We start from the raw sequence: 23655 nt of genomic DNA on the forward strand, positions 1-23655 counted from the left end.
ACCGATGCTCCCATACCCCCCACGTGCCTTCTCCATTGGCCCCAGATCCGCAAAGTCACCACCACTATGGGGCTGGTGGAGTACCGTGCCGGCAGGGGCGCCGTACCAGGGCTGTGCCAAACTGGTCCCCCTGCACGAAGCGGCCTCCATTCGCCCTGAAACCGACCCCACGCCCACCATCCACTTCCTTATCATAGCTATGTTGGCCGCCCAGTAGTAATTACTAATGTTTGGCAGCGCCAGCCCCCTTTCCCCTCGGTTCCTCTCGAGCATCATCCTCTTCACCCGCGGGGACTTTCCCGCCCACACAAATCCCATAATCATTTTATTAACCTTCTTGAAAAAAGACCGCAGAATGAAAATGGGGAGACACTGGAAGACGAACAGGAATCTCGGGAGGATTGTCATTTTAACCATCTGCACTCTCCCCGCTAGTGTCAGTGGGAGCACATCCCACCTCTGGAACTCAGCCCTCATTTGCTCCACCAATCGAGATAAGTTCAACTTGTGCAGACGGCCCCAGTCCCACGGCCACCTGTATCCCTAAGTATCTAAAACTGTCCCCCACTAACCTGAACGGCAGCCCCCTCAACCTACCCTCCTGACCCCTCGCCTGGACAACTCATTCTTTGCCATGTTCAGTTTGTACCCCGAGAACCGGCCGAATTCCTTCAGGATTCCCATGATTTCATCATCCCAGCCACTGGATCCGTGATGTATAAGAGCAGGTCGTCGGCGTACAATGAAATTCTGTGTTCCACCACCCCCCTGTACCAGCCCCTTCCAGCCCCAAGAAGCTCTGAGCAATTGCCAGCGGCTCTATTGCTAACGCAGTGGGGAGAGGGGACACCCATGCCTTGTCCCACGGTACAGTCTGAAATAGTCAGATGCCGTCCTGTTCGTCCTCACACTCGCCTCCAGTACAACAGTCTGACCCAGTCGATAAAGCCCTCCCCGAACCCAAATCGTCCTCCCATAGATAGTCCCACTCAACCCGGTCGAAAGCCTTCTCTGCATCCATTGCCACAACTACCTCTACCTCCCTACTCTCCGGGGGCATCATGATCACATTCAGCAACCTTCTTAGGTTGGCCACCAGCTGCCTGCCCTTGACGAACCCGGTTTGATCTTCCATAATGACGTCTGGCACACAGTCCTCAATCCTAGCCGCCAAGAGCTTGGCCAATATTTTAGCATCTACATTGAGCAGAGAGATCGGCCTATAGGACACACATGTCTCCGGGTCTTTGTCCCGTTTCAATATCAGGGAGATGGTGGCCTGTGACATCGTCGGGGGTAACACCCCTCTCTCTTGCCTCATTAAAATCCCTAACCAGCACCGACCCCACTATCTCGGAGACCTTTGTGTTAAACTCCACCGGATACCCATCCGGCCCTAGGGCTTTACCTGATTGCATGGTCCTCAAGCCCCTCAATATTTCTTCAGTCCAGATCGGGGCCTCCAACCCATCTACCAATCCCCTGCCCACTTTTGGGAAGGTCAGTCCATCCAGAAAGTGCCTCATCCCCTCCGGCCCCGCGGGGGGTTCCAAGGTGTAAAGCTTACTATAGAAGTCCCTGAACACCTTGTTCAGCCCAGCCGGATTCCCTATTTCCCTGGCCGCTTCCCTCTTCCTCAGTTGCTGTGCCAGCATTCTACTGGCTTTCTCCCCGTGCTCGTAAATCGCACCCCTCGCCTTCCTAAGCTGCTCCACAGCCTTCCCTGTGGACAACACCCCAAACTCAGGCTGTAGCCTTCGTCGTTCCCTTAATAGCTCTGCCCTCGGGGTCTCCGCGTATCTCCTGTCTGTCTGTAAGATCTCCCTTACAAGCCGGTCCATTTCTGCCCTATCCGTCCTGTCCCTCTGTGCTCTAATCAAAATCAGCTCCCCTCTCACCACTGCCTTCAGCGCCGCCCAAAGCACTGCAGCTGAGACTTCCCCTGTGTCATTGGCCTGCATGTAATTTTGCATACATTTCCTCACCCTCTCACACACCGCCTCGTCCACCAACAAACCAACCTCCAGCCTCCATTGAGGGCGTTGAAAACTTTCCTTGCAGACCTGCAGGTCAACCCAGTGTGGTGCATGGTCCGAAACAGCGATCGTCGAATATTCTATGTCCGTCACCCCCGCTAACAAATCCCTGCTCATGATGAAAAAATCAATTCGGGAATACACCTTATGGGCATGTGAATAGAACAAAAACTCCCTCCCCGTCGGCCGACTAGCCCTCCATGGATCAGCCCTCCCCCCATTTGCTCCATGAACCCCCTCAGTTCTTTTGCCATTGCCTGCATCTTACCCGTTCTTGAACACGACCGGTCTAGGCCGGGGTCAAGGACTGTGTTAAAATCCCCTCCCATAATCAGCCTGTGCAAGTCCAGGTCAGGTATCTTCCCCAGCAGTCTCTTGATAAACTCCACATCATACCAATTTGGGGCATATACATTGACCAAGACTACCCTCATCCCCTCAAGCTTGCCACTCACCATGACAAATCTGCCTCCCCCATCCGAGACTGTGCTGCCCGCCTCACATTGCACCCGTTTGTTGACCAAAATCGCAACCCCCCTGGTTTTAGTGTCCAGCCCTGAATGGAAGACCTGGCTAATCCAGCCCTTCCTTAATCTGACCTGGTCAGCTACTTTCAGATGAGTCTCTGAAGCATTATCACACCGCTTTCAGCGCCCTCAGATCGTGAACACACGCGCCCTCTTTACCGGCCAGTTTAACCCTCTAATGTTCCAGGTGATCAGCCTGGTTGAGGGGCACCATGCCCACAGTCTCCCACCTATTGTTCCCTCTGACCCAACCTCCCACCCATCAACACCACTTCCCCAAACCAGCCATCCTCGAGCAATTGCTCTGAAAAGAAACAAACAAAACGAGAAACAAAGAAAACCCCAGTGCAAATCGAATAAAACAGAATAAGTAATAGGGACTTCCAACCCCCCCCCCCCCCCCCCCCCCGATCTGAACACAATAAAGCACCCAGCACCACATACCTTAACTTCCCTCTTTTATCCCAACAAAAACTCAAATACAGGAGGGAAATTGAAAAACCAGGAAGAGAAAAAGAAGGAAAAAAAAACATAGCACCAGAAAAATATGTAAACATCACTTAGTGACTTTTTAACACAAGTCCAAAAAGTCCTCAGTTCAGCACCAGCCCTTCTCTCTTGGCGAAATCCATCGCATCCTCGGGCTCCTCAAAGTAATGGTGCCGTCCCTCGTGTGTGACCCACAGGCGAGCCTGGTACAGCAGCCCAAACTTCACCTGCTCTTAAACAGAATCTCTTTGACTTGCCTGTAGCATGCCCTTCTTCTAGCCACCTCCACGCTCAAGTCCTGGTAGATGCACAAGATACTGTTATTCCAATGGCAGCTCCGCGTGCGCTTGGCCCACTGTAGCACCCGCTCCTTGTCCAGGAACCTGTGAAACCGGACCACCATCGCTCGGGGGGAGGCCCCCCGCTCGCAGCTGCCTCGCCAGCGCCCTGTGCGCCCTGTCCACCTCCACCGGACGAGGGAAGACATCATCTCCCAACAGCTTCTGGAACATGCCCGCCACATACGCTGCGGCATCCTCTCCCTCAGCCCCCTCCAGGAGACCAATGATTCTCAAATTCTGCCGATGAGACCTATTTTCCAGGTCCTCCACCTTTTCCAGGAGCCTTTTTTGTTGATCCTTCAGCCTCTCTATCTCCGCCTCCACCACCGTTTGGTGATCCTCCTGCTCCTCCAGTGCCTTTTCCAGCTTCTGGATCGTACGATCATGGGCATCCAGCCTATGCTCCAGGCGCTCGATAGACTTCTGAATCAGGTCTAAACTGTCCCGCTTCAACGTGGTAAAGCCCTCTTGGATGACCTTCAACAGATGCTCCGTTGTTGGCTGGGCCGTCTGCACCGAGGTCCGGACATCGGCCTTGTTGTCCTCAGCAGCAGCTTCTACACTGCCCTTGTTTGCCCATTTCTTCAACTGTTTGCGATTCTTTCTGCTTCTTAATTCCATACACCTGTGTCAGGAGTCAGTGCCTGAGTGCCTATGCCTTCCGAACTAGCACTCAAAAGAACAAAAAAGTCAGGGAAAAAGTCCAAAAGTCCGACCGGATTGAGAGCCACCAAATGTGCGAATTACTCCTCCATAGCCGCCACCAGAAGTCCTTCAGCCATTTTTTGATATCACAAAGTGAATGTTGAGGACTTCACGAGGAGGCAAAGATATATTCTTCCCTCCATACCTCCAGCGGTGTCCCGTGCCTGGTAATGTCAGGAGAGATGCACCAATAGTGTCAATGAATAATAATCATGCAGTATTGTGCAAGGTTGACTATTTCATGTACATGGATATAGACGACTAAACATATTTGTATCACATTATTTAGCTTCCACATATGAGTGCAATGCAATAATGAGCAATTTCCATAATATTTTTAAAACTACATCCAGTTCTTGCTTTTTTGAAAGGCTACATGTTTTTTGTTCCTACCTGTCAGGGCTGTAATGCATTCAGGCTGTAAAACAGTTGATTCTATCAATAGAAATCTAAATGTTCCAGTTTGTTTATCATCATTGGGATCAGGAAAGCATTTAACTATTTTTTTTTTTACCAGCATTGGGTCTGACCACAATTTCCCTCCAAACGAATTCCATATTGATTGCATCCATGTACTTTGGTGATATGCTTTCAAAAATGCCACGGTATAGGGACTGTATAGGGAAAGGCAAAGGCTGCATGTGGAATTTGAATTGCTGACCACAGGCACTGCAGAGGCACAATGGAGGAAGGCGCAGGGTGTACAGTATGAATATGGAGAGAAGGCGAGCAGATTGCTGGCACACCAATTGAGGAAAAGGGGAGCAGCGAGGGAAATAGGGGGGGTGAGAGACGAAGATGGAGAGACGGAGCGGGGAGCGGAGAGAGTGAATGAAGTGTTTAAGACATTTTATAAAAAATTGTATGAAGCTCAACCCCCGGATGGGAGGGAGAGAATGATGGAGTTTTTGGATCGGCTGGAAATTCCCAAGGTGGAAGAGCAGGAAAGGATGGGATTGGGAGCACAGATCACGGTAGAAGAAGTGGTGAAAGGAATTAGGAACATGCAGACGGGAAAGGCCCCGGGACCGGACGGATTCCCAGTTGAATTTTACAGAAAATATTTGGACTTGCTCGCCCCGCTACTGACGAGGACCTTTAACGAGGCAAAGGAAACGGGACAACTGCCCCCGACTATGTCAGAAGCAACGATATCGCTTCTTTTAAAGAAGGAAAAGGATCCGCTACAATGCGGGTCCTACAGACCAATCTCCCTCCTCAATGTAGATGCCAAGGTCTTGGCCAAGGTAATGGCAATGAGAATAGAGGAATGTGTCCCGGGGGTGGTTCATGAGGACCAAACTGGGTTTGTGAAGGGGAGACAGCTGAACACGAACATACGGAGGTTGTTAGGGGTAATGATGATGGCCCCACCAGAGGGTGAAACGGAGATAGTAGTGGCGATGGATGCCGAGAAAGCATTTGATAGAGTGGAGTGGGATTATCTGTGGGAGGTGTTGAGGAGATTTGGGTTCGGAGAGGGGTATGTTAGATGGGTGCAGCTGTTGTATAGGGCCCCAGTGGCGAGTGTGGTCACGAATGGACGGGGATCGGCATATTTTCGGCTCCATAGAGGGACAAGGCAGGGATGTCCTCTGTCCCCATTACTGTTTGCACTGGCGATTGAGCCCCTGGCGATAGCGCTGAGAGGTTCCAAGGGATGGAGGGGAATACTTAGGGGAGGAGAAGAACACCGGGTATCTTTATATGCGGATGATCTGCTACTATATGTGGCGGATCCAGCGGAGGGGATGCCAGAAATAATGCGGATACTTGGGGAGTTTGGGGATTTTTCAGGGTATAAATTGAACATGGGGAAGAGTGAGCTGTTTGTGGTGCATCCAGGGGAGCAGAGTAGAGAAATAGAAGACCTACCGTTGAGGAAGGTAACAAGAGACTTTCGTTACCTGGGGATCCAGATAGCTAAGAATTGGGGCACATTGCACAGGCTAAATTTGACGCGGTTGGTGGAACAGATGGAGGAAGATTTCAAGAGATGGGATATGGTAGCATTGTCAATGGCAGGGAGGGTGCAGGCGGTTAAGATGGTGGTCCTCCCGAGATTCCTCTTTGTGTTTCAGTGTCTCCCGGTGGTGATCACGAAGGCTTTTTTCAAAAGGATAGAAAAGAGTATCATGGGTTTTGTTTGGGCCGGGAAGACTCCGAGAGTGAGGAAGGGATTCTTACAGCGTAGTAGGGATAGTGGGGGGCTGGCACTACCGAGCCTAAGTGAGTATTATTGGGCCGCTAATATTTCAATGGTGAGTAAGTGGATGGGAGAGGAGGAAGGAGCGGCGTGGAAGAGATTAGAGAGGGCGTCCTGTAGGGGGACCAGCCTGCAGGCTATGGTGACAGCCCCATTGCCGTTCTCACCAAGGAACTATACCACGAGTCCGGTGGTGGTAGCTACACTGAAGATTTGGGGACAGTGGAGACGACATAGGGGAAAGACCGGAGCATTGGGGGGGTCCCCGATAAGAAACAACCATAGGTTTGCCCCGGGGGGAATGGATGGGGGATATGGAATGTGGCAAAGAGCAGGTATAACGCAATTGAAAGATCTATTTGTGGATGGGAAGTTTGCGAGTCTGGGAGCGCTGACCGAGAAATATGGGTTGCCCCAAGGGAATGCATTCAGGTACATGCAATTGAGGGCTTTTGCGAGGCAACAGGTGAGGGAATTCCCGCAGCTCCCGACACAAGAGGTGCAGGACAGAGTCATCTCAAAGAAATGGGTGGGGGACGGTAAGGTGTCGGATATATATAGGGAAATGAGAGACGAAGGGGAGACTATGATGGACGAACTAAAAGGGAAATGGGAAGAAGAGCTAGGGGAGGAGATTGAGGAGGGGATGTGGGCAGATGCCCTAAACAGGGTAAACTCGTCGTCCTCGTGCGCCAGGCTAAGCCTGATTCAGTTTAAGGTATTACACAGGGCACATATGACTGGAACACGGCTCAGTAAATTTTTTGGGGTGGAGGATAGGTGTGCGAGGTGCTCGAGAAGCCCAGCGAATCATACCCATATGTTTTGGTCATGCCCGGCACTACAGGGGTTTTGGATGGGGGTGACAAAGGTGCTTTCGAAAGTAGTAGGAGTCCGGGTCGAACCAAGCTGGGGGTTGGCTATATTTGGGGTTGCACAAGAGCCGGGAGTGCAGGAGGCGAAAGAGGCCGATGTTTTGGCCTTTGCGTCCCTAGTAGCCCGGCGCAGAATATTGCTAATGTGGAAAGAAGCCAAGCCCCCGGGGGTGGAGACCTGGATAAATGATATGGCGGGGTTCATAAAGTTAGAGCGGATTAAGTTCGTCCTAAGGGGGTCGGCTCAAGGGTTTACTAGGCGGTGGCAACCGTTCGTCGAATATCTTGCGGAAAGATAGATAGGGGAGAACAAAGAAGGCAGCAGCAGCGGCCCAGGACTTGGGGGGGGGGGGGGGGGAGGAGGGATGGGGGGGGATGGGGGGGGGTGTGGCCTGAGACAAGGCAGTTGCCAATTAGGGCTAGTTTTTATTTTTTTGTTATTTAATATTTATTTATTTGTTGTTGTTTTTGTTTAAACTTAAAAAGGTCATTATTATCTGTATTGTTACAATGTTGTGTAAAGGATGCACAATGTACTGTGTTGGTTGACCAAAAATTTTCAATAAAATATTATTTAAAAAAAAAAAAATGCCACGGTATTAATTTAATCATAGAGAGATTTCTGTTTGGGTTATAATCAAACACATAATGATAGTTTGTTACCCCAAGAATTGAAACAAAATATGTCTTGTGCAAAAGCTGTTGTTGTACTACCATTTCTAAATGAAAAATAGAAAATAGTCATTTAATTGTTCCTTTTTATATTTTTATGGTCGTCATCCTGTACCAAACATATAGAATGATACTCAGCCAGACTCTGCTGATGAAAATGACTTGGATATATTTTTATCAACGTCAAGGAAGTCACAAGTGGAGCGTGGTGGAGGAGCTGCAAAGAAGGAAAATGTCTGTCAGGTATGTGAAGTTGCTGGTAGTGCTGTGCACTGTGTTAATTGTTGGTCAGTTGATGGCTCTCTTGTGTGTTACAGTCCCATTTCAGAGACTTGAGCGCAAGAATCTATGCTGACACTCCAGTGCAGCTCTGTTGGAGGTGCCATCTTTTGGATGAAACATTAAACTGAGGCCCCCACATCAGCTCTCTTAGGTGGGCTAAACAGACATGGCACGGTTTCAAAGAACGTACCTTGTAGTATGTTGTACTTCTTATGTATAGAAAATAAATGGTAGACGTCTGACACCTGGGTGACTCCTAAAATGTTCTATATGTTCTGTCAAAAGGCCTGTGTCATAAAAATTAGAGATTGCACTTTAACATTGGCGGCTCGAAAGAATTTTCAATCAGGAAATGTGGTCAGATCTTTTTTTTAAATCTATTTTTCATTACACATGAAACACACAGAGCAGTTGTTGTGCTGCTCCTCCTAACCTAACAGAATGGCAGATTCAGAACAACCTGGGACCTTTCTATTCCCTATGCCTCAGTGTCACAATACATGATGGGGCGATTCTCCGATATGTAGGGCAAGTATTCGCGCCGTCGTGAAAGGCGTCGTGAAAGGCCCCCCTCCCTCCCCCACAGGCCGCCCCCCCCCAGCGTTCCCGCAGAGTTCCCGCCGGCAGCGACCAGGGGTGGACGGCGCCGGTGGGAACCGGTCGTGTCGTAGCGGCCACTTGGCCCATCCAGGCCGGAGAATCGCCGCTCGCCAGTTCTCCGTGCGGCCCGGTGCGAATCGTGCGCCACTGGTTTCCGGGGGGGTAGGAGAATCACGTGTGGGGGTCGGGGCAGCGTGGTACGATTTGCGCGGCTCCCCGGTGATTCTCCCACCCGGCGTTTGGGGGGGGGGGGAATAGCGCCCGATGTATTTACCAATTGATTAATTGGGTAGGTGATTTCAAAGAAACTGGAGTTAGAAATAAAAAGCAGAGATATTGTCAGTGGCTCAGGACAAAAGCAAAGCAAGCAGAGATTACTTCCGCACTCTTAGTATAGTGTATCTTGCTCCTGGTATAGCAGCTAATTTGAGTTCAATTTCTTTCTGTATTGATGTGTTTGTATCTTTAAGTAGCAGTCATTCTGGAGCTCTCATTATTTTGTTACTTCTCAACATGGGTGAATTTGGGAACTCAGTTAGGTAGGTATTATAATTTGTATTATAACCTGTATTGGGCGATTCTGCTATCATATGTTTGTCCTCTTGCTACACCAACCACTTGGTAGCCATGACATCTTCCTCTGAACTTAGTCATATAAATAAATTCCATTATCAACCGTGGCAAGCATTAGTGGAGCTCTTTGGCTAACGTAGCCAATACAAATGTTGTCAACTCCTTTCATTCCTTAAATTTCCATCACATTCTTAGGCCCAGATTTTTTATTCCGGGTCAGGTGCACAGAGATAGGAGAATTCCTGGTTCTGTGAACCTGACCTCTGAAAATGTCTGCCTAATTTTTGGTCGGACATAGGATATGCAGGTTAGAATAGGAACGACCAGCTAAATGTGAAGAAAGCCAAAACCATTTGGTGATTATTTTAACCCAAGAAGTAACAAAATCCTCAAAAAGGATCATTGTAATTAGCAAGCAGCCAAGAGAACCTGTCAACTCATTCATTAATATTCTGTACATGAAGGTTGAAAGCTGTAAATTCGAGACCAAAAATCTGAACTTATCAAATATATAATAGTTGGAGGAGTAGCAGACGAAGCAGAGGCATGCTGCAAGTGAAGAGATCTAACCCTCTAGAAAATTATGCAGAATATTAGGCAGTCTGTACTCTGTGCAGCAAGGTCCATTTGAAGATGAGAAAGTAAAGTGACTTTGCGCTTGTTTTTATCAATTTGTCATCCAAGGACAGGATAAAACTCCCCGGAGCACAAGCATTTTCATTTTATTTGTGATTTTGCTGCTGTCAGATTTGTGAGTTTTGCCAGATTTCCTTTAGATTGCGGTAGCTTTCTGAGCTGGTTCACTTGCAAATCTGTGCCAAAGTTCGAACAAAATAGGTCAATCTGTACAAACTATGGGGAACATGAATGTTTACAAAAGATATTGGCTTCGAAAATCAATAACTATTTGGCATATTACCCTGACACTCCTTCTTGCATTACCTGGGTGGCACTGCCAGGGCTCTGGGCTGCTGGTGCCCATGTGTCAGGTTGACACTGTCGGCGGTCGGGCCCAGGGAGGATCTTGCCCATTAGAGCGGGATTTGCGGGGGGGGGGGGGGGGATTTCCCGGGGCTACTAGCAGGTTACAGGGGGTGGTGGGGGGTGTTCATAAAGTTGGCGGGGTGGGGGGGTAATGCAGAGATCGGGGCAGCAGGTCAAAACGGCACCCTGATCTGCAAGGAGCCAGTCTTCTGGCAAGATCAGCTCAGTTCACCAATGCAGGAAATCACTAAAGTACGGCCTCGACTGGGAGTAACTCCCTAAGGCCTAAAAAACCGACAAGGTGCCGGTGAATAGTGGGGTGCATCTCTGCGCTGCAGTCATCGAGAAACACCCCACCAAACGCGCCTGAAAGCGAACTTTGTGTCATGTCCGCTGAATCGTGCCCATAGAATATGACCAGATCCCTGCATGATAGCAGGGACCACACTTCAAAAAGCAGTGAGGTACTCTGGACATCTGAAGTCATGAAAGGTGCTGGAGAAATGGTTATTCATTATTTATTCTGTCTTCACTGATGTATGTAGATGAATGAAGAGGTGGGTTCCAGAAACACATATATAGATAAAGTCAGTGATGCAAGATGATACTTTGAATGCGGCTCTTTGCAGGTAATTAAGTCTTTACAGGTCCAGATGGAGCGGCTGGAGAGAGGGATAATCACAGGTTAAAGCAATGTGAATTGTCTCAAGCCAGGACAGTTGGTAGGATTTTGCAAGCCCAGGCGAGGTGCTGGGGGGGGGGGGGTGAATGTAACGCGACATGAATCCAAGGTCCCGGTTGAGGCCATGCTCATTTGTTCGGAACTTGGTTATCAGTTTCTGCTCGACGATTCTGCGTTGTAACGTGTCCTAAAGGCCGCCTTGGAGAATGCTTACCCGAAGATCAGAGGCTGAATGCCCTTGACTGCTGAAGTGTTCCCCGACAGGAAGGGAACATTCCTGCCTGGCGATTGTCACGCGATGTCCGTTAATCCGTTGTCGCAGCGTCTACATAGTCTTGCCAATGTATCACGCCTTGGGACATCCTTTCCTGTAGCGTATGAGGTAGACAACGTTGGCCGAGTACCACGAGTATGTACCGCGTGGGTGGTGGGTGTTGTTCACACGTGTAATGGCGGTACCCAGGTTGATGATCTGGCATATCTTTCAGAGGTTGCCATGGCATGTTTGTGTGGTGCCATGGTCGCTGTTCTGAAGGCTGGGTAGTTTGCTGCAAACAATGGTCTGTTTGAGGTTGCGCGATTGTTTAAAGGCAAGTAGTGGGGTGTGGGGATGGCCTTGGCAAGATGTTCGTCTTCATCGATGACATGTTGAAAGCTGCGAAGAAGTTGTCGTTAGTTTCTCTGCTCCAGGGAAGTACTCGACGACGAAGGGTACTCTGTCGGTTGTGTCCCATGTTTGTCTTCTGAGGAGGTCAGTGCGTTTTTTTGCTGTGGTGCTTTGGAACTGTCGATCGATGAGTCGAGCGCCATATCTCGTTCGTACGAGAGCATCTTTCAGCATCTGTGGATGTCTGTTACGTTCCTCCTCGTCTGATCAGATCCTGTGTATACGGGGGGTTAGTCCATAGGGGATGGCTTCTTTAATGTGTTTCAGGTGGAAGCTGGAGAAGTGGAGCATCGTGAGGTTATCTGTGGGCTTGCGGTAAAGCGAAGTGCTGAGGTGACCGTCCTTGATGGAGATGAGTGTGTCCAAGACTGCAACCGATTCTGGAGAGTAGCCCATGGTGAGTCAGATGGTGGGATGGAACTTATTGATATCATTGTGTATTTGTTTTAATGATTCCTCGCCGTAGGTCCAAAGGAAAAAAATGTAATTGATGTATCTGGTGTGTAATGTCGGTTGAAGGTCCTGTGCAGTGAGGAGGTCTTGTTCAAACTTGTGCATGAAGATGTTGGCGTATTGAGGTGTGAATTTGGTCCCCATGGCTGTTCCATGTATCTGGATGAAGAACTTGTTGTCGAAGGTGAAGACGTTGTGATCCAGGATGAAGCGGATGAGTTGTAGAATTGCGTCTGGAGATTGACAGGTGTCGGTGTTGAGTACTGAGGCTGTTGCAACAATGCCGTCATCATGGGGGTTGCTGGTGTAGAGTGCCGAGATGTCCATTGTGACTAGGAATGTTCCTGGTTCAACTGGTCCATGGGTGCTGAGTTTCTGTAAGAAGTCCGTCGTATCGCGACAGAAGCTGGGCGTTCCTTGTACGATGGGTTTGAAGATGCCCTTGATGTAGCCAGAGAGGTTCTCGTACTGATACAATAGGACGGCCTTGTGTATTTTCGAAAGGCAGTACAGATCTCCAACGCGGGAAGTACGTGGGATGAGAGCACGTAGGGTGCTCTGAAGGTCTGAATCCAAGGTCTTGATCAGTCTGTTGAGTTGGCGGGTGTGTTCTTTGGTCGGATCTGCGGGTAACTCTGTAGTGTTCCTGGTTGTTGAGTCGTTGGTACACTTCTTTGCAGTTGTCCGTTCTGTTCATTATGACGGTGGCCCCTCCTTTGTCTGCTGGTTTGATGATGATGTTGCGGTTCACCTTGAGAGCGCAGATGGCGTTGCATTGTGCTTGGGTGACGTTCGGGGCTGTCTTGTAAATGCGTCTGATGGATCTGACATTGACTCGACTCCTCATGGCTAGAGCATACATGTCGAGTCTAGGACAGCGGCCTTCCGGAGGGGTCCAATTCTACTCTTTCCTCTTTGGTTGCTGCACCGCAGTTCTCTCGGTCTGCTCTTCCGGTTCATTGGTTGTCTCATTGGGTTCACTGTCGGCTTCTTGGGGTCTGTGGAAGAACCCCCGGAGCCTCATTCGTCTGATAAATTCCTCCGTGTCTGCCGTGAGACTGATGGGGTTCATTTTGGTGGTGGTGCAGAAATTGAGCCCTCCGCTGAGGGCTTTGATTTTGTCTGTTTGGAGGGTGTAGTCCGACAAGTTGACAATAGATTTCCCTATATTGTTTTCTGCTGTTGTACCGGGGAGGCTTGGTTGCTGCTGGTGGTGATGCTGAGTTTCTCAAGCTTCCTGATCTTGAAGGGGGACAGGGGAGGGAGATGGGTGTAGTGATAATGATGTACGGGGCGGGGGTGGGGGAGGGGGGGGGGGGGGGGAGTAGTAATAACAATGTAAATCCATGGGAGAACTAAAATAACTTGAAATACATTGGATAAAGACTTGGGTAGGGGGGGTGGGGAGAGATGTAGTATAAGGGTCTGGCACATATATTTGGTGGCACAGTGGTTAGCACTGCTGCATCACAGCGCCAGGGACCCAGGTTCGATTCCAACTTTAGGTGACTGTGGAGTTTGCACGTGGTTCCCATGTCTGTCGTGGTTTCCTCCGGGTGCTCCAAATTCCTCCCACAGTCTGAAGATATGCAGGTTAGGTGGAATACATGAGGAGCTACATACCCTTAACAGGACAGTTATATTGTTGGCACAGCGGTTGCTGGAATGGACATCTGCTGCACGTCAACAGCCCACATGAAGGCCAACCCAGGGCTGTGATGATCAATGAGGATGGTGGAAGTACTGATGCTGCTCAGCACCCTCATCTTCCTCCACCTCTCCAGTCCCTCCAGAGTCCTCATCTGCGGTATATGTGCCAGTGACCACAACAGCACTTGTAGAGATGGAGATGCCACTATCTGAACGGTGCCTGCATGATGACACAGGCCACCATACTCCTGAAATCCATTTGGGAGGGAACTGTTGCTAACTTTTGGTTGGCTCTTAATTTGGCTCTGTTTAATCACGTTTGCTCAAGAGTCGCCAGGTATCTTTCGACACCGCCACAAGATTCAGAACCGAATACTGATCCATGACTCGATACACCAGTTAGTAATTTCAAAAGCAATGCTCATTTATTTACACACAGTCAAATCTACTCATGCATAAACTCTACAAACTAAACTACCACTATTACTAAAGCCTATACTTAGCTTTGGGTGCCCACTCAGTCAGAGGAACAATGGCCGTTGCTCAGTTCTGAGGCTGCAGGGTTGAGCTGTTTACAGGGTAGCAACTCTGAGCGTCGATCTCGTAGCGTGCATTGACTTGGGACTTACTTGGTCTGGTGCAGCTGCTAGGCAGGTCTCTCTCTTTGGTGAGAGCCAAAGCCAAAGGAGGAAGATTCTCCCTTGAGGCATACTTTTTATACTGAAAAGGGCTTTGAGTGCTTTTGGGCGGGCCTTGACCTTGGCCTCAACTAATTGTGTCTTTCCCAATCATCTGTATCGATTTTCCTCCAATAGAGGGGTGGTTCCCTGATCGCTGGGCGTGTCCTGGTGACTGTCGGTCTGCTTTGTCTTAGCTTCCTCTGGCGCCGGGGAGTCTGCCTTAACATTGTGTATCTAAATGTTTCCCTTTTGTCCCTGGAGATGGCTCATTAGTATGTAGATTGTTTGGTAGTTTCTGTCCTGTCTGAGAGTTTAAGGTTCTAATCAACAGACAGAGCTTGCACCTGCTTGTTTCTTAGCATTGTCCAATTTTCCCTGCATTCTTTGCAGGTGTCCATTTTGTAATCAGGAGCTGGGCATCCCAGATGGCTACAAAACTGAGCAACACTCCTCCGTGTCCAAATGCAGCAAGACTTGGACAATATCCAGGCTTGAGCTGACAAGCAGCAAATTACATTTGCGCCACGCAAGTGCCAGACAATGACCATCCCATACAAGAGAGGATCTAACCACCGCCCCTTGACATTCAATGGCATTACCATCGCTGAATCCCCCACAATCAACATCCTGGGGTCACCATTGATCAGCCAACAACACCCAAAGAACAACACTCAAGAAGCTCGATACCATCCTGGACAAAGCAGCCCGCTTGATTGCTCTCCCTTCCACAAACATTCAAACCCTCCACCACCGCTGAACTGTGGCAGCCATGTGTACCATCTACAAGATGCACTGCAGTAATTCACCAAGGTTCCTTAGACAATACCCTCCAAACCCACGACCACTACCATCTAAAAGGACAAGAGCAGCAGATACATGGGAACCCCACCACCTGGAGTTTCCCTTCCAAGTCACTCATTCCCCTGACTTGGAAATATATCGTCACTCCTTCACTGTCGCTGGGGCAACATCCTGGAACTCCGTCCTTGATAGCACATAGGTGGACCTACACCTCAAGGACTGCAGCAGTTCAAGAAGGCAACTCATCACCACCTTCTGAAGGGCAAGTAGGGATGGGCAATAAATGCTGGCCTAACCAACGACACCCACATCCCGTTAATGAATTTTTTAAAAATTCCTCTGAGGCAACGGGCATTCCTCCGAGCCAAGGGAGGGAGTGTAGTTTGTAGCTTTGGGAAAGAGCGAAAGGCGCTGTCTTGCTTGAAGCAATGGGTTCACAATGGTTATACTTTTCACATCATATTTTTCACATTATATGTGGCATGTCTGAGCCCTTCCTCCTGAATATATTTATTCACTTGTACACAACATGAGCGCGGCCTCAACCGGGACCTGGGATTCATGTCGCATTACATTCATCCCCCACCATCTGGCCTGCGAAATCCTACCAACTGTCCTGGCTTGATACAATTCACACCTCTTTAACCTGGGGTTACCCCATCTCTGGATCTGTAAAGATTTAATCACCTGCTAATGGTTGCATTCCAAGCATTGTTTGGCATCTTTGAATTAGTCTATATATGTGTTTCTGGAACATACCTCTTCATTCACCTGAGGAAGGAGCAGTGCTCCGAAAGCTAGTGACATCGAAACAAACCTGTTGGACTTTAACCTGGTGTTGTAAGACTTCTTACTGTGCTCACCCCAGTCCAACGCCGGCATCTCCACATCTTGGATTTAGGGTAGTGAGGACTGGATGTCACATGCGTGAAGTTGAACTACTTTGAGACCTCGACCCATTCAATGCTGTAAAAACATGGACCATTGTCCGACATGACGGTATCAGGTATTCCATGCCTTGAAAACGTTTCCTTGCATGCTTTAATAACTGATTTTGAAGCCAAATCTGGAAGTTTAATTACCTCGGGTAATTAGAGTAGTAATCAATAATTAAAATATAGTCACAACCAGTCAAATGAAATAGGTCAATTCCTACTTTGGTACAAGGAGAAGTAACTAATTTGTGTTGTTGCAGTCTCCTTGCATTGCGCAGGTTGGTGTTTTTGACAAGTTTCACAGGTGATAACCATGTCAGTTATGTCTCTATTTATTCCCGGGCAGTAGACTGCCTGTCTAGCCCGTCGTTTATACTTCTCGATCCTGAGGTGTCCTTCATGGATCTGATCAAGTGTCATAGAACGAAGACCGTGTGGAATTCCAATTTGGTCGAGTCTCACGAGCAATCGTCAGATCTGCCTGAACGTTTCTGTACTGAGGACATCGCCCTTTCGGCCACCCATTTTGAAGATGGTGAATGACCCTTTGAAGTGTAGCGTCCTTCTTAGTTTCAGTTCTGATTAAATTTAACTTCTCATCTGATGCAGGTAGGTTTTCTACACAGAGTTGCACTTGAGCTTCGATATCAAGTATGAATTCAAATGGTTGACTGACAGACGTGATGGAGCGCGATAGAGCATCCGCTATGATTAAGTCTTTCCCTGGCGTGTGGATTAGGTTAAAATCATACCGGTGTAGTTTCATCATGATCCTTTGGAGTCATGGCATCATGTCATTGAGATCCTTGTCGATAATGTGGACCAACGGCCTGTGATCCGTCTCAACTGTGAAGGTGGGAAGTCCTTAGACATAATCATGCAATTTGGGTATTCCTGCCAATAGACCTAGACATTCCTTCTCAATTTGGACGTATCTGCATTCCGTCGCTGTCATTGCTCTTCAAGCAAATGCTACAGGAACCCAATATGAATTGTCATCTCTTTGTAAGAGTACCGTGCCTATCCAATCCTGACTTGCATCAGTGGATATCTTGGTTTCTCTTTTAGGATCAAAGAAAGCTAGTATTGGTGCAGTCATGAGTTGGACTTTCAAAATCTTGCCACTCATTCTGATGGTCCTCTGTCCATTCAAAGGGTGTAGACTTCTTGTCTTAAAGCTGTTGTTCTTGTGGACAAGTTGGAGATGAACTTGCCTAAAAAGTTGATGATGCCTAAAAATCTGAGTACAGCCTTTTTGTTTCAGGAACCTTCATGTTCTGAATAGCTGCAGTTTTATCATCATCAGGTTGTACACCATGCTGAGATATGGGGCTGAATTCTCCGATAATGAGGCTAAGTGTTGACGCCGTCGTGAAAACGGTGGAGTTTCACGACGGCGTAATCGGGCCTTCAGGAGGAGCAATTCAACAGCCCACAAGGGGCTAGCACGGGCGCAACAGGAAGCGCCCGAGGGAACGCCCACCGATATGCGGGTTGCGTCATCGACGCGATGCCGCGGTTGCTCGTAAACCTTATCCCCTCCACACTCCGCGTCGCAGGCAAGATGGCCGCCAGAAGAGCAACTGCACGATTTAGTTGGACACCCTCCTGGACGCCCTGTAGGAGAGGAGGCTGGTGTTGTACCCCGGCGCCATCATTCAGCGTGCCTGGGCGCAGGTGGCAGCTGACGTCAGCGCCGTCAGGGCAGTGGTCAATACCGCAGAGCAGAGCCAAAAGAAGCTGCACGACCTCTTCACGGCAGCCAGGGTGAGTACCCAGCACTGTGCTCCTGGCACCAACCATCCTACCCCCCCACACATATGTGAGCCCCCCCCTCCCCAGGGGGACGGTACCACCCCCACCCTGACCCACATGGCTGCACCCACCCATGTCAGCTGCAATGGCCGGGTGCCCTGTGCGCTGATGCCATCAGAGGCCCAACCCCTGGGCTGCATGCGTCAGACCGTGTAACACTGTTGCTGTTCGTGTCTGTCCCCACCCCCGAGGAGAAGTCCACGCGTAACCGCCAGGAGCGGGAGAAGATCGGAGGGAGACCACCAGAACTGCGTCCCCTCACCGTGCCCGAGCAGAGGGCAATGTACATTGTTGGCGGACTGGAGGAGCGGGAGGTTGCCGGTGCGGAGGTCGGAGGCGCGCCACCAAGTGAGAACCCCCTACGTGTATGCGGCCCCTCACGACACGTGCACCTCACGCCTCACCCACGTCCGTCTGTCTAACCATACATGCTGTCTTGTGTCTTGCAGGACCAGCCGGCGATGGTCCCGAACCAGACGGCATCCCCAGCCAGTGCCAGGGCCGGTTCCCCCCAGGGACCCAAACACCAACGGGGAGGGCAGCCGTAGCAACAGCCCTCCGGCCGAGACGATCCAGGGAACTACGACCCAGGGGACAGAAACACGGGGGACAGACACACAGGAAACCACGACACAGGGGCAGACACACAGCACACCACGACCCAGGGGATCAACACGGGGGAACAGACACACAGGAAACCAACACAGAGGGGACAGGCACACAGCACACCACGACCCAGGGGACCAACACAGAAGGGACAGATACACACAAAGCCAACAGACATGGGACAGACACACAGCACACCACGACCCAGGGGACCAGCACACGGGACAGACATACAGGAAACCAACACACGGGGGACAGACACACAGCACACCACGACCCAGGGAACCAACACAGAGGGGACAGGCACACAGGAAGCCAACACACAGGAAGCCAACACACAGGAAGCCAACACACAGGAAGCCAACACACAGGAAGCCAACACACAGGAAGCCAACACACAGGACAGACACACAGTGCAACACGACACAGGAGACCCCGAACTTCGGGTCCGCTGAGACTATCACCTCGGCTGGGCTCTTTAGTGAGGAGGCTTCTGGGACACTTACTGGTGCCACACAGCTGCTCCGGTACAGCAGGTGGAGGTAGGAGCAGCCGAGCGGCCGGACGGTCGGAGGGCAGACCAGCCCCAGCAACCAGCTGCTGCCCAGACGGGTCCAGGGTTTCTGGAATATCCTGTTCCACCCATAGATCAGGTGCAGTCAGGGACCCAGGGACCAGAGAAGGGGATGACGGCCGGCTTCCAGCACCTACAGGCGCAGGTGAAGGAGTCCAACCGCGTGCAGGAGCAGGGTGTGGTGCCGGTCATGCGTGCTACCCAGGCACCCAGGGGTGGCGTCCGCGATGGAGGCACTGGGGGAGAAGGTGTCGGACATGGGTCAGGTTATAGAACATAGAACAATACAGCGCAGTACAGGCCCTTCGGCCCACGATGTTGCACCGAAACAAAAGCCATCTAACCTACACTATACCATTATCATCCATATGTTTATCCAATGAACTTTTAAATGCCCTCAATGTTGGCGAGTTCACTACTGTAGCAGGTAGGGCATTCCACGGCCTCACTACTCTTTGCGTAAAGAACCTACCTCTGACCTCTGTCCTATATCTATTACCCCTCAGTTTAAGGCTATGTCCCCTCATGCTAGCCATTTCCATCCACGGGGGAAGGCTCTCACTGTCCACCCTATCCAACCCCTTGATCATTTTGTATGCCTCTATTAAGTCTCCTCTTAACCTTCTTCTCTCCAACGAAAACAACCTCCAGTCCATCAGCCTTTCCTCATGAGATTTTCCCTCCATACCAGGCAACGTCCTGGTAAATCTCCTCTGCACCCGCTCCAAAGCCTCCACGTCCTTCCTGTAATGCGGTGACCAGAACTGTACGCAATACTCCAAATGCGGCCGTACCAGAGTTCTGTACAGCTGCAACATGACCTCCTGACTCCGGAACTCAATCCCTCTACCAATAAAGGCCAACACTCCATAGGCCTTCTTCACCACCCTATCAACCTGGGTGGTAACTTTCAGGGATCTATGTACATGGACACCTAGATCCCTCTGCTCATCCACACTTTCAAGAACTTTTCCATTAGCCAAATATTCCACATTCCTGTTATTCCTTCCAAAGTGAATCACCTCACACTTCTCTACATTAAACTCCATTTGCCACCTCTCAGCCCAGCTCTGCAGCTTATCTATATCCCTCTGTAACCTGCTACTTCCTTCCACACTATCGACAACACCACCGACTTTAGTATCTCTGCAAATTTACTCACCCACCCTTCTGTGCCTTCCTCTAGGTCATTGATAAAAATGACAAACAGCAACGGCCCCAGAACAGATCCTTGTGGTACTCCACTTGTGACTGAACTCCATTCTGAACATTTCCCATCAACCACCACCCTCTGTCTTCTTTCAGCTAGCCAATTTCTGATCCACATCTCTAAATCACCCTCAATCCCCAGCCTCCGTATGTTCTGCAATAGCCTACCGTGGGGAACCTTTTCAAACGCTTTACTGAAATCCATATACACCACATCAACTGCTCTACCCTCGTCTACCTGTTCAGTCACCTTCTCAAAGAACTCGATAAGATTTGTGAGGCATGACCTACCCTTCACAAAGCCATGCTGACTATCCCTGATCATATTATTCCTATCTAGATGATTATAAATCTATTCTCTTATAATCCCCTCCAAGACTTTACCCACTACAGACGTGAGGCTCACCGGTCTATAGTTGCCGGGGTTGTCTCTGCTCCCCTTTTTGAACAAAGGGACCACATTTGCTATCCTCCAATCCTCTGGCACTATTCCTGTAGCCAATGATGACATAAAAATCAAAGCCAATGGTCCAGCAATCTCTTCCCTGGCCTCCCAGAGAATCCTAGGATAAATCCCATCAGGTCCCGGGGACTTATCTATTTTCAGCCTGTCCAGAATTGCCAACACCTCTTCCCTACGTACCTCAATGCCATCTAATCTATTTACCTGGAGCTCAGCATTCTCCTCCACAACATTATCTTTTTCCTGAGTGAATACTGACGAAAAATATTCATTTAGTATCTCGCCTATCTCTTCAGACTCTACACACAACTTCCCATCCCTGTCCTTGACTGGTCCTACTCTTTCCCTAGTCATTCGCTTATTCCTGACATACCTATAGAAAGCTTTTGGGTTTTCCTTGATCCTTCCTGCCAAATACTTCTCATGTCCCCTCCTTGCTCGTCTTAGCTCTCTCTTTAGATCCTTCCTCGCTACCTTGTAACTATCCATCGCCCCAACTGAAACATCACACCTCATCTTCACATAGGCCTCCTTCTTCCTCTTAACAAGAGATTCCACTTCTTTGGTAAACCACGGTTCCCTCGCTCGGCACCTTCCTCCCTGCCTGACCGGTACATACTTATCAAGAACACGCAGTAGCTGATCCTTGAACAAGCTCCACTTATCCAGTGTGTCCAACACTTGCAGCCTACTTCTCCACCTTATCCCCCCCAAGTCACGTCTAATGGCATCATAAATTCCCTTCCCCCAGCTATAACCCTTGCCCTGCGGTGTATACTTATCCCTTTCCATCCTTAACGTAAACGTCACCGAATTGTGGTCACTGTCCCCAAAGTGCTCACCTACCTCCAAATCCAACACCTGGCCTGGTTCATTACCCAAAACCAAATCCAATGTGGCCTCGCCTCTTGTTGGCCTGTCAACAAACTGTGTCAGGAAACCCTCCTGCACACACTGTACAAAAAACGACCCATCTAATGTACTCGAACTATATCTTTTCCAGTCAATATTTGGAAAGTTAAAGTCTCCCATAATAACTACCCTGTTACTTTCGCTCTTATCCAGGATCATCCTCGCCATCCTTTCCTCTACATCCCTAGAACTATTTGGAGGCCTATAGAAGACTCCCAACAATGTGACCTCTCCTTTCATGTTTCTAACCTCAGCCCATACTACCTCGGAAGATGAGTCCCCATCTAGCATCCTCTCCGCCACCGTAATACTGCTCTTGACTAGCAGCGCCACACCTCCCCCTCTTTTGCCTCCTTCTCTGAGCTTACTAAAACACCTAAACCCCGGAACCTGCAACATCCATTCCTGTCCCTGCTCTATCCATGTCTCCGAAATGGCCACAACATCGAAGTCCCAGGTACCAACCCATGCTGCCAGTTCCCCTACCTTATTTCGTATACTCCTGGCATTGAAGTAGACACACTTCAAACCACCTACCTGAACACTGGCACCCTCCTGCGACGTCAAATCTGAGCTCCTGACCTCTATACTCTCATTCTCCCTTACCCTAAAACTACAATCCAGGTTCCCATGCCCCTGCTGCATTAGTTTAAACCCCCCCCAAAGAGCACTAACAAATCTCCCCCCCAGGATATTTGTGCCCCGCAGGTTCAGATGTAGACCATCCTGTCTGTAGAGGTCCCACCTTCCCCAGAAAGAGCCCCAGTTATCCAGAAATCTGAATCCCTCCCGCCTGCACCATCCTTGTAGCCACGTGTTTAATTGCTCTCTCTCCCTATTCCTCATCTCACTATCACGTGGCATGGGCAACAACCCAGAGATAACAACTCTGTTTGTTCTAGTTCTGAGCTTCCATCCTAGCTCCCTGAAAGCCTGCCTGACATCCTTATCCCCTTTCCTACCTATGTCGTTAGTGCCAATGTGGACCACGACTTGGGGCTGCTCCCCCTCCCCCTTAAGGACCCGGAAAACACGATCCGAGACATCACGTACCCTTGCACCTGGGAGGCAACATACCAAACGTGAGTCTCTCACGCTCCCACAAAATCTCCTATCTGTGCCCCTGTTATGCAAGGCCTGGGGCTGGCGGGGGCCATGACCCAGGACTTGGCTGCCCACTCACAGGCAGCCATGTGTCAGAGCCTGCTGCAGATTGCAGCGGCGCTTCGCAGTGTGGCCCATTCTCAGCAGGCCATGGCTGACAGCATCACGCCATTGCCCAGGTGCTGGCCGGCTTCGCAGGGATGGCCCATTCCCTGAACTCCATGGCCGATAAAGTTCAGACCCTGGTCGATACCAGAGTGGGCCTCCAGGACTGGCAGCGCCAGATGGCGGAGGGGCCTCGAGGGGTTGGCTCCGCTCGCACCCCCGACCCATGGAGAAGCCCGGGGCCATTGGGCACCCCGAGTGAGGAGGAGGTGCTGGGACACGTGCCGATGACTCTTGCAGGGGAGGTGCTGGGACACCGCTGCACCTCAGACCCCCCCACCCTCCTGTCCCTGATGCATCTGGTGGGCAGCGGGCAGAATAAGGCGGCACCATGCCAGCCGGGACGCCTGAGGAGCAGCCTGGCCCCCACAAGCCAGGGCGCCCGAGGAAACTAGCGCCAACGGGGACCCTCATCGCAGGGCAGGAATCACAGCAGTTCACCTGCACCCCTGCTCTACCGTCTGTAGAACCACCTAGGCTCAGTGATAGGGCCCTTAGGCCAGAAAGATAGACACCAGTTAAGTTGGCACGGGTGCAGGGCACAGTTTAGCTATAGGGGCTAGGGCACAGACTGTATTTACCTCTGCACATTAAACACATGTTATCACCGATGAAAGCTGCCTCAGTACTCTGTCCGATGGGTGCGGGG

At 50.1% G+C, this 23655-nt stretch overlaps 1 protein-coding gene across 7 annotated transcripts in view; it reads left to right on the forward strand.

Annotated features, from left to right (window-relative positions):
• The window catches only part of LOC140426821 (uncharacterized), a 416125-nt gene that overhangs the window by 244633 nt on the left and 147837 nt on the right, over positions 1 to 23655 (forward strand). For all 7 annotated transcript variants that reach the window (XR_011948298.1, XM_072512042.1, XM_072512041.1 and 4 more), the window contains one exon: positions 7978 to 8094. Coding sequence is in view for 6 of the 7 variants with exons in the window: in XM_072512042.1 (XP_072368143.1) it covers positions 7978 to 8094 (117 nt within the window). In the remaining variant the exon portion in view is untranslated. The remainder of the gene's footprint in view (positions 1 to 7977; positions 8095 to 23655) is intronic.

The sequence above is a fragment of the Scyliorhinus torazame genome, chromosome 7 (assembly GCF_047496885.1).
Source record: "Scyliorhinus torazame isolate Kashiwa2021f chromosome 7, sScyTor2.1, whole genome shotgun sequence".
Taxonomy (NCBI): domain Eukaryota; kingdom Metazoa; phylum Chordata; class Chondrichthyes; order Carcharhiniformes; family Scyliorhinidae; genus Scyliorhinus; species Scyliorhinus torazame.